At 44.5% G+C, this 14059-nt stretch overlaps 1 protein-coding gene across 1 annotated transcript in view; it reads left to right on the forward strand.

The window, feature by feature from the left end:
* The window catches only part of nup210 (nucleoporin 210), a 58489-nt gene extending 44546 nt beyond the window's left edge, over positions 1-13943 (forward strand). Inside the window, exons 32-40 of the mRNA XM_062540986.1 lie at positions 4560-4780; positions 5439-5575; positions 6733-6847; positions 8641-8787; positions 10277-10527; positions 11090-11294; positions 11559-11675; positions 11911-11985; positions 12447-13943. Of these exons, the coding sequence (XP_062396970.1) occupies positions 4560-4780; positions 5439-5575; positions 6733-6847; positions 8641-8787; positions 10277-10527; positions 11090-11294; positions 11559-11675; positions 11911-11985; positions 12447-12553 (1375 nt within the window). The 3' untranslated portion in view covers positions 12554-13943. The remainder of the gene's footprint in view (positions 1-4559; positions 4781-5438; positions 5576-6732; positions 6848-8640; positions 8788-10276; positions 10528-11089; positions 11295-11558; positions 11676-11910; positions 11986-12446) is intronic.
* Positions 13944-14059: the final 116 nt, after the last annotated feature.

Here is a 14059-nt window from a genome sequence, read left to right on the forward strand (position 1 = left end):
GAAATCAGCTTTTTTTGAAGCAAGGATTGACACCTTGTCAATGACAAAAAACTGACGTTATTGGTCATTGATTTAGATTTGTATTTTTTCTCTATTTTTCAACTGATATTTATCTGTAGTAGCCTAACTGTTATTTGTTACTGATGTATATTTAGACGTTATAAATGTGACAATTTTGAGCTTGACCTATACTTTCTTAGAGCGATGATGGACAGGTGGGGCTCGAGAAAGCCCCCTTGATCAAAGTGGGGAATGAAAGAAAAAGTTTGAGAACCACTGATATACAGGCACATGTACAGTAGGGTGGAGTGGACTGGTTAGAAAGGAAATTCTAAAACGGATAGTTCCGGTGCTTGATTGTGATTCGCTTGCAGTAAAGACACAGGAGCTAAGGAGACATGTGCCAACAGCATGGTTCTGTAGATGGCTTGACAAACTGGTACACATGAGATGGAACAGTGTCCTTGCTCTTTCTATATACTGTAACCACAAACAGGAACATTTGAGATTCTGCAATGTGGTTCTGTTGAAAACTTGACTAATTAACACATTTATGAGGTTGAACTGTTTGGTTGTGGGGAATAAAAGGGGAGGCTCCTTGGTCTGTGAAATTTAATTTAATGTGCAGTTATTTTCTGTTTCAAATTTGACCTTGATTAATCTCTCGGCAACGTTGGCTAAAACTTCCCTAGTTAATTAAAAAACACAAATTTCAAGAGTTCCTACTCTCTTTCTTTTCACTTCTCTCACTCTCTCCTCCCCTCTCTTCTCCCCCTCTCTCTTTCTTTCTTGCTCCCTCCCTCCCTTCTCTCTTTCTGCCTCTCTCCCTCCCACATCATTAATAGAGGGTGAAATGATCGGTTTGCTCTTGTTGCTAAGAAGGAATCAGTTTCTCTCTCTCACGCCCACAACTCAAGGTTATTGGTGGAATTCTCAGAGAAAGTAGACCTTGATATCACAGTTGTTCTACAGTTATTCAGTCAGTATCAGCCTGTTATATAGGCATGTAGGTCTTTAGGTCTTTTTGAAGTTAGATCTACAGATGTCTGATGTATCTTTGAGCCATCAACTGTGTGTTCCCGTAAAACAGTATCCCAGACCTCCCAACGGACAGGTTGATGGGCCCAAAGAGAGGCTGTGTTTTGTTCACACTTGTGGGTTTGATTCCTGCCGGTCCTCCATGACACACTTCCTCCTCCGTGCCTTTTCTACATGTCTCAGTTTGAGTGCTTTTTCCCCGAGCGCGCTCAGTTGATGAGAGCCGGGGAAACGGAGGCACACACACACACAGGCACACGCTACTGTTGTAGCCGAGGTGGCAGCGGCCAGGGAGTCCCGCTTGGCCCTGCCATAAATTGATGCTATTGCTTTGTTCTGCGTGCAGCCGAGAACAGAAAACTAATCTGGATGGATGAAGGGAAAGGCTGGGCTTTCTTGCTTTCTTCCTCCCTTTCTTTTTTCCTTGCTCTCTCTCTCTCTCTCTCTCTCTCTCTCTCTGCGGTAGTCAAGGAGACTCACGCATTCACTTCCTCAGCAGTAATTCTCCCAAACCAAGTCTGTGAGACCCAGCAGCGCCTCCCTCTGCACCTGTGTGATGCCAGACCAGTAGGTCAGGGTCAGCAGAATCCATTTGTCCTCCAGGGACTCGTCAATTCCCCCCCCCCCCCCCCCCCCCCCCCACACACACACCCTTCAGGTCTTCTCTGCTGGACACCAGCCGTGCCACTTTGCCAGTGTCTACCTGGTGTGTCCCACTTTTTTTGAACATCTGGGCTCCCTTGAGTTGGCTGGAGACAGAAATGAAGCATTTGGGTCCAGACTGCTTTCGTCACAATCGGCATTGCCGTAACTGAGCGCACACAAAAATAGACCTGTATAATATGAATCACGGTGTAACATCTTTATTTTATCTAGGTCAGGTGTTTGAAGAGAGTGATTACAATGTTTGAACTTAGAAATAATGTTTCAGCCGTCTTGATCCCTTTTCTATGAAAATGCATTATAGATGTGTTCTCATTCACTGAGCTGCAGTGCAGCATGCAAAAATAGGCCCGCTGAATTAAAGTCCCCGACACACATTGCGTTCTAATTTCAGGGTGGTTGTTCGTGTGATCATAATAGGCATCTTTTACTTTGTGGTGCTTGCTGTCTCCCAGCTCAGGCAGTGATCAGGATAATTAAGATAATAACGGCAACAAATATGATAATGATGCTGCTTACAGTGATCGTGATAATGATCATCCACTCATTACAGTTCATATATCCACGCACTTCAGTTATTTTATAGGGTCGATATATTCATGTTCATGGTCCTCTGTTACCTTTGTATTACTGGATATGTGTTATATTATTTATGTGCTTCTCCTCTAACAAATGTTCATGTGCAGCGCACATTCACATCATTGAGCTCCTCAAGTGGATGAGCTCAGCTCACAACCCTCCGATAGTCTGATGTTATCATGTACAGCTCACTGCTGCTCCCGCGTTTTAAGCATCAGGTTCCACCTGTGGTGCCTATGTGGGCGGGGTATCTCGTATTGCGAGTATATCGACTAATATGCAAATTGTTTCCTTTATCGAAGAACTTTGAAGTTTTTGGCTGGCAAGCTTAAATCAGGCGTAGTTGTAATTTCTCTCCGAACTTCTGTCTTCTTTGAACTATTCAATTTCACTAGTCCACTCTCTCTCGTCTGCAGTGTGTTTGGAAATATTTGGTGCAGGAGGAGTGGATGAAAATATGCCACGTACAGTACAGCGTATGCCAGAAGTGATTGGGGTTCATTCTGAAACATAGGCTATCGCATGCATGAATAAGCTACATTAATGAAATTGTTTCAAAGCATGGCCTACCCACAGATTGCTTATAGTAACATACTGTAGTATTTTAAATGCATGGCCAACTTACATATTACTGTGTAGAACAAGATGGCAGTTTGGGTGACAAACATCAAACTGTTAAAGCATAGACATAAGACTGATAAGACTGACGATGTTGCCCTCATGAAAACTTGTGGTCATTTTTCCAATTAATAACAACGCTTGACGAGTAGGAAATAGAATCGCAATAGTAGGTCTACCATAATTATCAAATATGAACTTCTGAACTCAACATCATTTTTTGGCAACAAAATAGTACACTATCATCATCACAGCCATGTTGGTATTTTAAAGACTACTGTAATCTCGTTTTATGTACTCAGTCAAAGGTACCCTTACAGAAATGTCAGGTTTCTGGCGAACAGTTGTCGCAAATTTGCGGCAAGGTCATATATTTACATGCTAATTAGTTTTCTGGCAAACAGTTGCGGTTAACTTTTGTCCATGTTAAACCAAATTTGCATATGACATTGCTGCAAATGTACTGTGTCACCAGAAGTCCGCTGGAAGTTTGCCTTTATTAGTTAGGTGTGGTGGCAAGTCACTAGTGAACACATTTGCCATTAGGGTGATTTGGTGACCTCATTTGTTTCCCACAAATCACCCGCAAGTTTGCAGCGAATCTGCCACAAACCTTTCATTTTTGTGAGGGTATTTCTCAACAGTGCTACTGGTTTGCATTAACCAAACCTTTTGTTAATCAATTTCAGCCTGGCTCTGCGCATTTAATGCCTTTTTAATCACACCTTTCTGCTGGCTTTATGACACGTTAAAGGGATATTCCGCCATTTTTGGAAATACGCTCATTTTCCACCTCCCGTCGAGCAAAACAATCGATATTTACCTTGTTCCCGTTCATCCAGCCATTCTGTGAGTCTGGCGATACAACTTTTAGCTTCAGCCTAGCATAGATCATTGAATCGGATTAGACCATTAGCTTCTCGCCTGCTAGCTTCATGTTTAAAAGTGACTAAGATTTTTGGTAATTTTCCCATTTAAAACGTGTCTCCTCTCAAGTTAGAAAGTGCAATAAGACCAACTGAAAATGAAACCTGGCGTTTTTCTAGGCTGATTTGACATGGAACTACACTCTCATCTGGCGTAATAATCAAGGCAACTTGCAAACGTACCATAGGCGCAGTGATATCATACGCAGCATCTGAAAATAGTCCCCATAGACAACAAGCAGTAGTAGTGCCAGTAGTTTGTAAGTTGCCTTGATTATTACACCAGATGAGAGTGTAGTTCCATGTCAAATCAGCCTAGAAAAACGCCAGGTTTCATTTTCAGTTGGTCTTATTGCACTTTCTAACTTGAGAGGAGACACGTTTTAAATGGGAAAATTACCAAAAATATTAGTCACTTTTAAACATGAAGCTAGCAGGCGAGAAGCTAATGGTCTAATCCAATTCAATGATCTATGCTAGGCTGAAGCTAAAAGTTGTATCGCCAGACTCACAGAATGGCTGGATGAACGGGAACAAGGTAAATATCGATTGTTTTGCTCGAGGGGAGGTGGAAAATGAGCGTATTTCCAAAAATGGCGGAATATCCCTTTAAGCTATTTGCTGTTATCGTGGGAGGTTTCTTGCGCTCAAACTTTAGACCACTGAGTGTTTTTCCTCTAACGTGTGTTGTTCCTGTGTCCCCCCCCGTCTGTCTCTCCCCTCCCCCGCGTGCAGAGACGACCTGGTGCAGGTGGCCAAGGGCCGCAGTAACAGCACGCTGACGGTGCGCACGGTGAACGTGGGGCTGACGCTGCTGGGCGTGTGGGACGCGGAGCAGCCGGCGCTGGCCGACTACCTGGCCCTGCCCGTGCAGCACGCCATCCACCCCGACGAGGCCCACAGCCTGGTGGTGGGAGACGTGGTGTGTCTGTCCACTCCGCTCGTCAGCGCAGAGGGTGAGGACCCGAGTGAGCCGCCGGACCGCTGATGGAGAGACTGATTTGGTTTTTAAGTCCTTAACAGCTTTTTTCTTGAAAAGACGTTTATTAGCACAGCCAGACGGTTTTTGCAACTTGTAAACTTTGTAATCATCACCTCCACTTTAGTGATTGAAAAACAAAATATCTTCTATATTCGGTTTTTAAGTGATGATGTAGTAATGGTATAATAATTCTCTTTCTGGGTCCAACGGCTTTCAGTTTTCCATTTTTCTCCATAGATGGGAAAATAAACTATTTCCGCTGTTCTGAGTAGCCTTTAAGAAAATTGTCATTTTACTACTGATTTGTTGGCTCAACCTAATCAAATCCTATTTTCGCGGAAGCCTGGACGTTACCCTTGAATATATCTATCTAGCTGTACAGCTACAGTGATTACTCTGTCAAGATTTTTTTAACAATCACTAAAACGGAGGTGGTGATGACAAAGTTGCAAAAAACGTCTGACTGCGCTATTAACATATTTTCACAAAAGCTGTTGGGCCTGTGACGTCGGACTTAAAAACCGAATAGCCGATTGGAATGAATGTTTAAATGAATCATCCAGTTTATTTACTGCCTCCTCCTCCTCCTCCTCCTCCTCCTCCTCCTCCTCCTCCTCCTCCTCCTCCTCCAGGTCTGACAGGAGCATGGAGGTCCTCGTCCAGCGGCGTGCTTCAGGTGGACGCCAAGACCGGCGTGGCCGTGGCCAGAGACGCGGGCAGCGTGACGGTCTACTACGAGATCCCCGGCCAGCTGAGCACGTACCGAGAGGTAGCAGCACTAGCAGCAGCAGCAGCAGCGCCAGGGGCTGTCCATCTACAGCATGCGCTAATTTAATTTACTTTAATGCGCTTAAAACGATCCTTTTAAAAAATGACACACCGTGCCTTCACACGGTTAGTCCGTGTACATTGGCAAAGGGGTCCTCCAGAGCTGAGAGGGTGGTTCTGTGTGTATTGAGTAGTTAGTTGGAAGGGCCTTGAGATGGTAGCCGATTTGGCCCTCTGCTGGCGCGGAATCGTCAGATCCGTGCCGCATTGGGGCCAGATCCGGGGTGGACCCGCCCGGCTCACCCCCAGGGGAGTAGCGCTTGTGCTCGGAAGTGGGGCTCCGTGCCGATGCATCTTATCACTTCATCAGCAGTGTCCAATCTCTGCTGCAGCTGTCACACTGTTGGCAAGGCTCTCCAGCACACACACATACACACACACACACATGCACGCACGCACGCACGCACACACACACACACACCACTGATCTCATTAATTACCTTTCTTCAATATTGGCCTCTCCTAGTGTGTGCTGTGCAAGTTTAATGTTGTTTTTTTCCTGAAATGTTAAAAGCAATTTGTTCGAGCAGTGTTCAGCTGTCATGGTGTATTTGCATATGAATACTTGGGAGTTGGAGTCAGACCAGTTGATGGTCACAAAAGAGAGGATAAGCTTTGCTTAGTTTGGCTTCTGAGTATCTCCTAAAGGAGAATCCACAGGATCTGACTGACTCTCTCATGAAATCCTGTTTTTTAGAATGGTACAACCAGAGCCATAGAAAGAGAGGGTTGTGACACTCTTTGATGTCGCCGCCACACAATAAAAATTCCAAAAAACCTGCGCTGAATGGCTGAATCGCAGGAGGGTGGGATGTACTTCTGGATGCTGGAGGGTGTAATCAATTAACTCTTTGACCACTGACCAAGAGATTGGCTGTTAATACTCCCATAATGCAGAAGTAGCCTGGAAAAAGCACTGCCATTTTTTTCCTATGGAGGTCTAGGGGAGTGTCGCCACTCTGTTTTATCTACCGCTCTGGGTACAAGCATTGAGGGGAAATGTGAAATGCTGGGATCCGAGTCCATTTCTTTTGCTTCAATCCTCTTTGCTGTTTAATTTGCTCTGTGCTGAATACACCTGTGGTGCCCCCCTGACAGGTTGTAGTTGATGCCGTCACCAAAACCTCCGTCATGGCTCCTTCAGCACCTGGGAAGGACAGCCGCGAGTCCAGAGTCTTCCTCACCACCAGAGATCGTGGCACCAACCTCATAGGTGAGCTAGGCCATTACAGTCATTTCCTGTGTATAAACCGCAGGGCAGTGTTTTATGCAAATTAAAAGACACAAAACCATACTAATACCATATTAACTGTCCCCGTGTATCAACCTCATAGCGGAAGAATTCTTTGCAAAATCAATGAATAAGTGCGGTATATTATTTTAACTGTAGTGTTAACAACATACAGTAACAATCCAATTCAGTTTTATTTGTATAACACACATACAGAATAGTGAATGTCATTGACCTGTATAAGAATTGCAGATTACAAATTAAGCAATGAATCAATTAAGGATTTGGAATATAGTAGGTGAGGCTACTTAAAGTAAGCCTTAGATCCTATGTAATTAAATTAAATTAAAGAGGAATTAGCCTGCCCACCTGTTCAGCTGCACGCAGTTGAAACGGCAAAGCAGATGCTGTCTAGGGATGCAGTAAAGGTGCTGGGAAGATGGAGAGTGTGTGTGTGTGTGTGTGTGTGTGTGTGTGGAAGATGGGGAGAGCTGTGGTGTGTGTGTGTGTGTGTGTGGAAGATGGGGAGAGCTGTGGTGTGTGTGTGTGTGTGTGTGTGTGTGGAAGATGGGGAGAGCTGTGGTGTGTGTGTGTGTGTGTGTGTGTGTGTGTGTGTGTGTGGAAGATGGGGAGAGCTGTGGTGTGTGTGTGTGTGTGTGTGTGTGTGTGTGTGTGTGTGTGTGTGGAAGATGGGGAGAGCTGTGGTGTGTGTGTGTGTGTGTGTGTGTGTGGAAGATGGGGAGAGCTGTGGTGTGTGTGTGTGTGTGTGTGTGTGTGTGTGTGTGTGTGGAAGATGGGGAGAGCTGTGGCGCAGCAACGGCCATACAGGACCAGAACAGAAGTTCAAGTCTGGCCTGAGGCCCTTTTCTCAAAAGAAAGGCTAGAGAAGCCCATTGGGAAGTGTGTGTGTGTGTGTGTGGGGGGGGGGTATTTGCTGGTTTGACCTGACTGACTTACTGACTGCATGCATGTACTGTACATATGGGTGTGTGTGTGTGTGTGTGTGTGTGTATTTGATGGTTTGTCTGACTGACTGCATGAGCTATTTGACAGAGGCCATGATGCTTGCTGACCAACGGCTCCTTTTAAAGTACAGTAGGATTCACCATCATGATGATTACCAGGGATAGATGGGATATCCCTCTGGGCCTTGTTGACATTTTACTCACTAATCAATCACAACACCCAACAGAATCCCACAATCCTAATTGTTCTGGCCCTGAGCATATATATTTTTATGATGGCAATTACAATATTAAGCCAGTTATCTGAAGTATCCCAGAAATAAATTTCTACTCGGTTTGTTTTTTTAAATGTGAAATGAAAATTCCTTTGAAAGAGTGAACGTTGTTGGGTAAAGTTCAAGGCTTTAACAGAGTGTAGATGGGATTCTCTGCTGGAGCAGCTGAATGATTTATCAGTCGAGGGAGAAAGCAGGACGTGTGTGTGTGTGTGTGTGTGTGTGGTGTGTGTGTGTCGTGTGTGTGTCGTGTGTGTGTGTGTGTGTGTGTGTGTGTGTGTGTGTGTGTGTGTGTGTGTGTGTGTGTGTGTGTGTGTGTGTGTGTGTGTGTGTGTGTGTGTGTGTGTGTGTGTGTGTGTGTGTGTGTGTGTGTGTGTGTGTGTGTGTGTGTGTGTGTGTGTGTGTGGGTAAAAGGTTTTTTTGGGAGGGTGTGATGGTGTGGTGTTGACTGATCAGCAGCAGGATAGAGAATGACAGGGACCCAGGGAGCAAAAGGAGGCTTTTTATAATGGCGTGGCGTTTTCCCGACCCGCAGGCTCGTGTTCGGCCGCGCAGACGGAGCGGATCCCGGCGCTGCACCCCGAGAGCTCCGTGCGCTGCGTCCTCTCCTTCACCAGCGACGCCATCGGATTCTTCGCCCACGATGTCTTCCACACCGACACCAGCTTCGACACCAGCGCAGGTAGTCCATTGTGTAACGCGGCCTTCATACATATGGCCTTCATGGCAGCCACATGGCTTGAATTTCCCCTTGGGGATCAATAAAGTATCTATCTATCTATCTATCTATCTACCTATCTACCTATCCACTATCTATCTCTCTATCTCTCTATCTCTCTCTCTCTCTCTATCTATCTACCTACATAAGGAGAGCCATTTCTTAGCATACCGGGTTCAAAGTGGGTCCTTTACTGAGCCACTGATGTAGCTCACGCTCACCAGGCACTGGTGTCCTAAAAGGACAGATAATCGACCTTTTCCACCTGCTGTACCTTACACATGAGCAGTCCTATCTTGACTAATTGTGTTTTTAGTAGTTGCATCAGTGCATAGCAGCAGCGTGCACCTGATAGGAGCCTTAGCAAAATAAGAACCTCAATGAGCACATGAACATTAACTTAAAGTAATTCGATTAAAAAACGGATCTAGCCTTCCTTTTAATGCGTGAACAATCCTGTTTTGGCAATAGATTATTTGAATTTCAGCCTTCCAACAAATATTAGTTGGAAGGCTGTGATAATTAGTGATTTGAAGTACAAAGACCACAAACCTCAATTCAGACCCTTGTAGAGGGCCAAAGGGTTCTTGATTAGCAACTTTTTTGCTGAAAGTGCGTTATAGATCCGCAGTAACTTGAATGTCACTGGAGTATTTACAATGAAGTGCAAGCCAGCAAGGATAAAAAGGATCTAAAATGGTTTAACTGTAAGATGTACCGTAAATAGACCCTCATTATGAGCTGTTTTATGGAACGGTGACACCTCTGCAGTAAGGATGCTCAATCTTGAGACGGGGATACACCAGTCAAAGGAAGAACAGGTCACGCCGTGAAAGCTGTAAAATTGAGCTTTTACGACCTCTTGATCGATAATATAAACGCCCATTGAGTTTATCAAGCGAGGCCCCTTTCAAGTGGCCTAATATTATAGCGGACTAATGGGTTGGTCCCTGATAGCGTGCAGCTAATTGTCTTTGGGAGCGCCTGCTCACCAAGCCGGCTTATCTGGAGAGGGAGGCATGCAGGAGGCCCTAACCACTGAACTGGAGACATTTTAGCTGTAGAGACTTTGTGTGAAATTAGGCTCTGTAAGTCAAGTGTGAAGTATGCTTAACTGGTTGTATTAGAGATGGAAGACTTTGACAAAAAAAAGATTAAACTGCATTATTTGCAGTCCTAGAAGTACAAGTACGGCATCAAAAATCAACTGTATTAGAAGCATATATTAGACATGTTCCATGATTGATATGCATATATTTATGAATGATATATATGGCTATATACAAAAAATATTATTTGTTTATATAGCCATCTGGGCCTATTCTAATTTGAAAAGTAAATTTGGTAGCACAATGATTCTGCTATACTGGTTTTGTTTTCAGATTTTTATCAAACTCTTCTCTGGTCATTATATACTGTAACTCCTGTATCTTCTCCCTGGTCACCCCCCCAGGCCTCTACAGCTGTGTGCTGACCCTGCAGCCGGTCACTGACCAGCAGATCAAGGTGTTGAGCATGTCCATGACCAACCTGCTGGTCAAGGCTGGCGTGGAGAGCAGCCACTTCTCGGGCGAGCAGGCCGGAGCCCTGCTTCCTGTCAACCCCGGTCTCTACAGTGACCAGAACGAATTGATCCTTAGCAACCAGCACACCTCTGCTGATGTCACAGTGTACGGAGCCCCTGGTGCCCTTGGAAGCTTGGAGGTGACTTCCTCTTCCTCACTATTGTCGCTCGTTATTGATTCAGTAAAGTGCGGTGGCTCCACTCTGATTGGCTGTGAAGCGCAGGATGTGAGACTTGTGAGGTTTGCAAGGAGTTCCTGCAGAAGCAGGGGATGGGGCGGCACTTGGGAGATGCTCTTTATTTTGCTTAGACAGTAGATTGCAACACGATGCGGTGATCCTATTATGTACTGTTATGCACTACAGCTAATGAATTAAGCAAGCTGGTGACATTGCACAGTGCCCAACTGGGTTACACTGTAGTAATTTGTGTTCAAATTGCTATGACTCAAAGCATGGCATCAGTGTTTTATTCAGATGCTAAAGAACTGCAAGAACTACTAAAGTTAACATAACAAGTCGAAATGCACTGATAAATCCACTGATTTGATTTTGATTTTGAAGTGCTGTCATATGGTATTAAAAAACACACGGTAGGCTTTATTCATAAAACTTCATGGAATAGGACTCCCAGAATCTTCAAGTTCACACAGTTAATGCTGGTTTATGCACTAAAATAAGTTCCTCCTCCATCACCCGCCAGGTCACCTCCAGCTCCCCTGCCATAGTGGTCAGCGAGAGGGAGGTGTCCCTGACCTACCCAAGCTTCGCCAGGTACACCGTCACCGTGTCCAACCCTCAAGCGGCCTCCTCGGCCAGCATCTCCGTTAAGAGTCCCTCCAGCGGCCAGACGCTCACCATACCGGTCACCGTCGTGCACGCGATGGAAGGCAGCACGCAGTACAGAGGTGGGTGTGCCTTTCGCTCGTCTGGTATTAAGGTCATGCATCAATTACAGAATGGGTTTGTTTATGAGGTCTCAACCATTGGGCTCGATTTGGTTACTTACAATTACTAGAGTGATTGGGGAGAGAAAGGCCAGTTGATTAGAGCGTTTTTTTTTTGGTGGTGCTTTAGTGTCGATGTTATTCATCGATTGTTCTTGGCGTTGTAATCAACTGGGTCTGACTGAAGTGGTGATTGTCCCCCCTCTGTGCCTTTTCGACTCTCAGTGGGTGCCGCTCCAGGCTCAGACGGCCCAGGCATCCTGCAGCACTTCATCGACTCCTACCAAGTGATGTTTTTCACCCTCTTCTTGCTCCTGGCAGTGACTGCCATCATCGTTATCGGTGAGTGCACCCAACACACTAGTCCCCCAACACACACACACACACACACACACATACACTGCCTCCCCATCCCAACACTGCCTCCCGAGCACCAACAGATAAAGCAATTACCAAATGTTCGCCGAATCGATGGAGACATGCACAGTATAACCACTCGACTAATGAGGCTCGTTTATTGTGGTTTGGCTGTTGACAAATAACTTGCGCTCGTGGATGCTTGTTCCCCCCCTCCTAGTGTGCCATGCATTGTTCTCCCCGAGGGATCAGACTCCACACCCAGCCTTCATCCAGAGCACGCCTCCCTCAATCGGTAAGACCAGGCTCGCTCACGGAGACTTGCCTTCTGCCACGTTGGGGGGTCTGAGGGTGGCTGCTTGAGATGTTGTTATGTTGTGTGTTTATAATTTCTAGTTTATTTTCCCTCCCCTAAATCCTCCCGGGTTGTGTTGAAATGAAGATAAGTTGCGATCGATAATGGGCTTTCCCCAGGAGCGGTTGATTGTTTCAGCATTTTCTCCGGGTTACTTGTTTTGAATTTTAAAAAGAGGAATCGGCTCTTGAATTGCAGGTGGTTGTGCTCCAACAATAATCAGCTCTCATTCCCTCACTTAGAGTTCCGCTCTGTGGAACAGAGTCAGAGTGTGCATGTTTTATTTTTGTTTTGTTTTGTTTTTATCCTTTTCTTGTTTGTTTTCTTTTACCAAGCTCCAAACCCTGATTCTGCTTTGCTTCTCTAAACTGAGTCTTGTCCCTTCTGTGATTTCCTTCCAGCCACTCCGACCCACACTGGGTTCCAGAGGAAATTCAGCCCCTCGGCAGCCAATAGCAGCCCTCGGCAGCGTACGCCACTGTACTCCACGGATTACAACATGCGCTAGAGCTGTGCTGTGCTGTCCCGTGCAGACCCCGGGCATGTCAGAGTGGAGAGAGAAGTGCCTTACTCACTTAACTCCGATGACTATTACAGGGCTGTTTGCTTTATTTTTTTGTATCGCAAGTGTATTGAATCATAAACAGAGAGAGAGTGTGTGTGTCTGTGTGTGTGTGTGTGTGTGTGTGTGTGTGTGTAAGTAAGTGAGAAAGTAACTGAAGAATGGATTATGAAATGCATGTGCATGCATTGTGTGTTGTGTTTGTTTGTTTTAATTATTATTTCTGTGTGTAGCGATGTGTACATTTATATTAATTTGTCCAAGAGCTGAATATTTTTTGCTACATTAGCTTTTATTTATGTTACATCGTTGTTTGTTTTCCTGCTTTGCACTGTTTGCTGCGTTGAATTTTTCCCTTGTGTACCTTTCAGATTGAAGAATTATAAAGATGATTATGTTGTGACACTCAGGAGAAACAGTGACTGTTTGCAGATGCAGACCTGAATAACGGTATTTCTGTCCAAAACTGTGTGTAGCATTGCCAAGACCATTGTATGACCACTGATTCCATCCCGTTAATGTTACGAGACTATGTCAAAGGTGTCTCAGCAAGTGAACGTTATAAAAGGCCAGTTGATCTTTTTTACATCTTGATTTCTAATTTCTAAGCGTTAGTATTTAAAAGCATATAGTGCCTTAAAGGGCATATCTCAGACTCACCTCACACCTCCATAGTAATGTGAAACACGTGAAATGTGAGACTGTTTTCAGTTTGGTGCAGTCAGTACATTCTGACCACAGTTTTGTGAATTGAACAGTACCTGTGAAACGAGGACATGTGCTTGTGGATGTCCGCACTTAAGGATTCAAATCAGGTTCGTTTTGAGGCATTTTATGAGGCCTTTTGAGACTGCAGCGTCATTGCAGAAGGAAATGAATCACGTCTTCTGTAATGTATTTGTGAAAATGTTAAAAGCTCTGAGTTTTATTTTTTATTTTATTTTTTATTTTATTTTATTTTATTCTAAGTTGAGGTCAGCAATAAGGCACTGAGACTTCTCTTCTTCAGTGGGTGATTGTGAATGGACAACACTGATACTGTAGATCAAAGCAAGTTTAAAAAAAAGAAGAAATAATGGGATTCTTGAATTTTTGTGAGATCTTTACATTTTGGAATCGTCTATCTCTGTTTGTTTTTTTGAGAGTAGTTGGCCTCTGTTTGCACTATCTACTCCAGTCCGTCCTTTGTTTCAGTTGAAGCAATCGTCTTCATGCCTTTCACCACAAGATTTACTGTCGCAAAAAAGTTATTCATTTGGAAATCTTTTGTACATGTACATTACTAGATGCTGCCTGGCTATGTATGATTTGTTAAATAAATACTGGTCTTAATCCATGTGCTCTTGGTTTTCATATGCTATTTGATTCCTTGTCAAAATCCATGTGCTAATGTGTATATTACGGAATGATGTTTTAGAATGTGATGTTATCTGAAGCACATTAAGACTTTTT

Source organism: Sardina pilchardus, chromosome 7 (genome assembly GCF_963854185.1).
Source record: "Sardina pilchardus chromosome 7, fSarPil1.1, whole genome shotgun sequence".
Taxonomy (NCBI): domain Eukaryota; kingdom Metazoa; phylum Chordata; class Actinopteri; order Clupeiformes; family Clupeidae; genus Sardina; species Sardina pilchardus.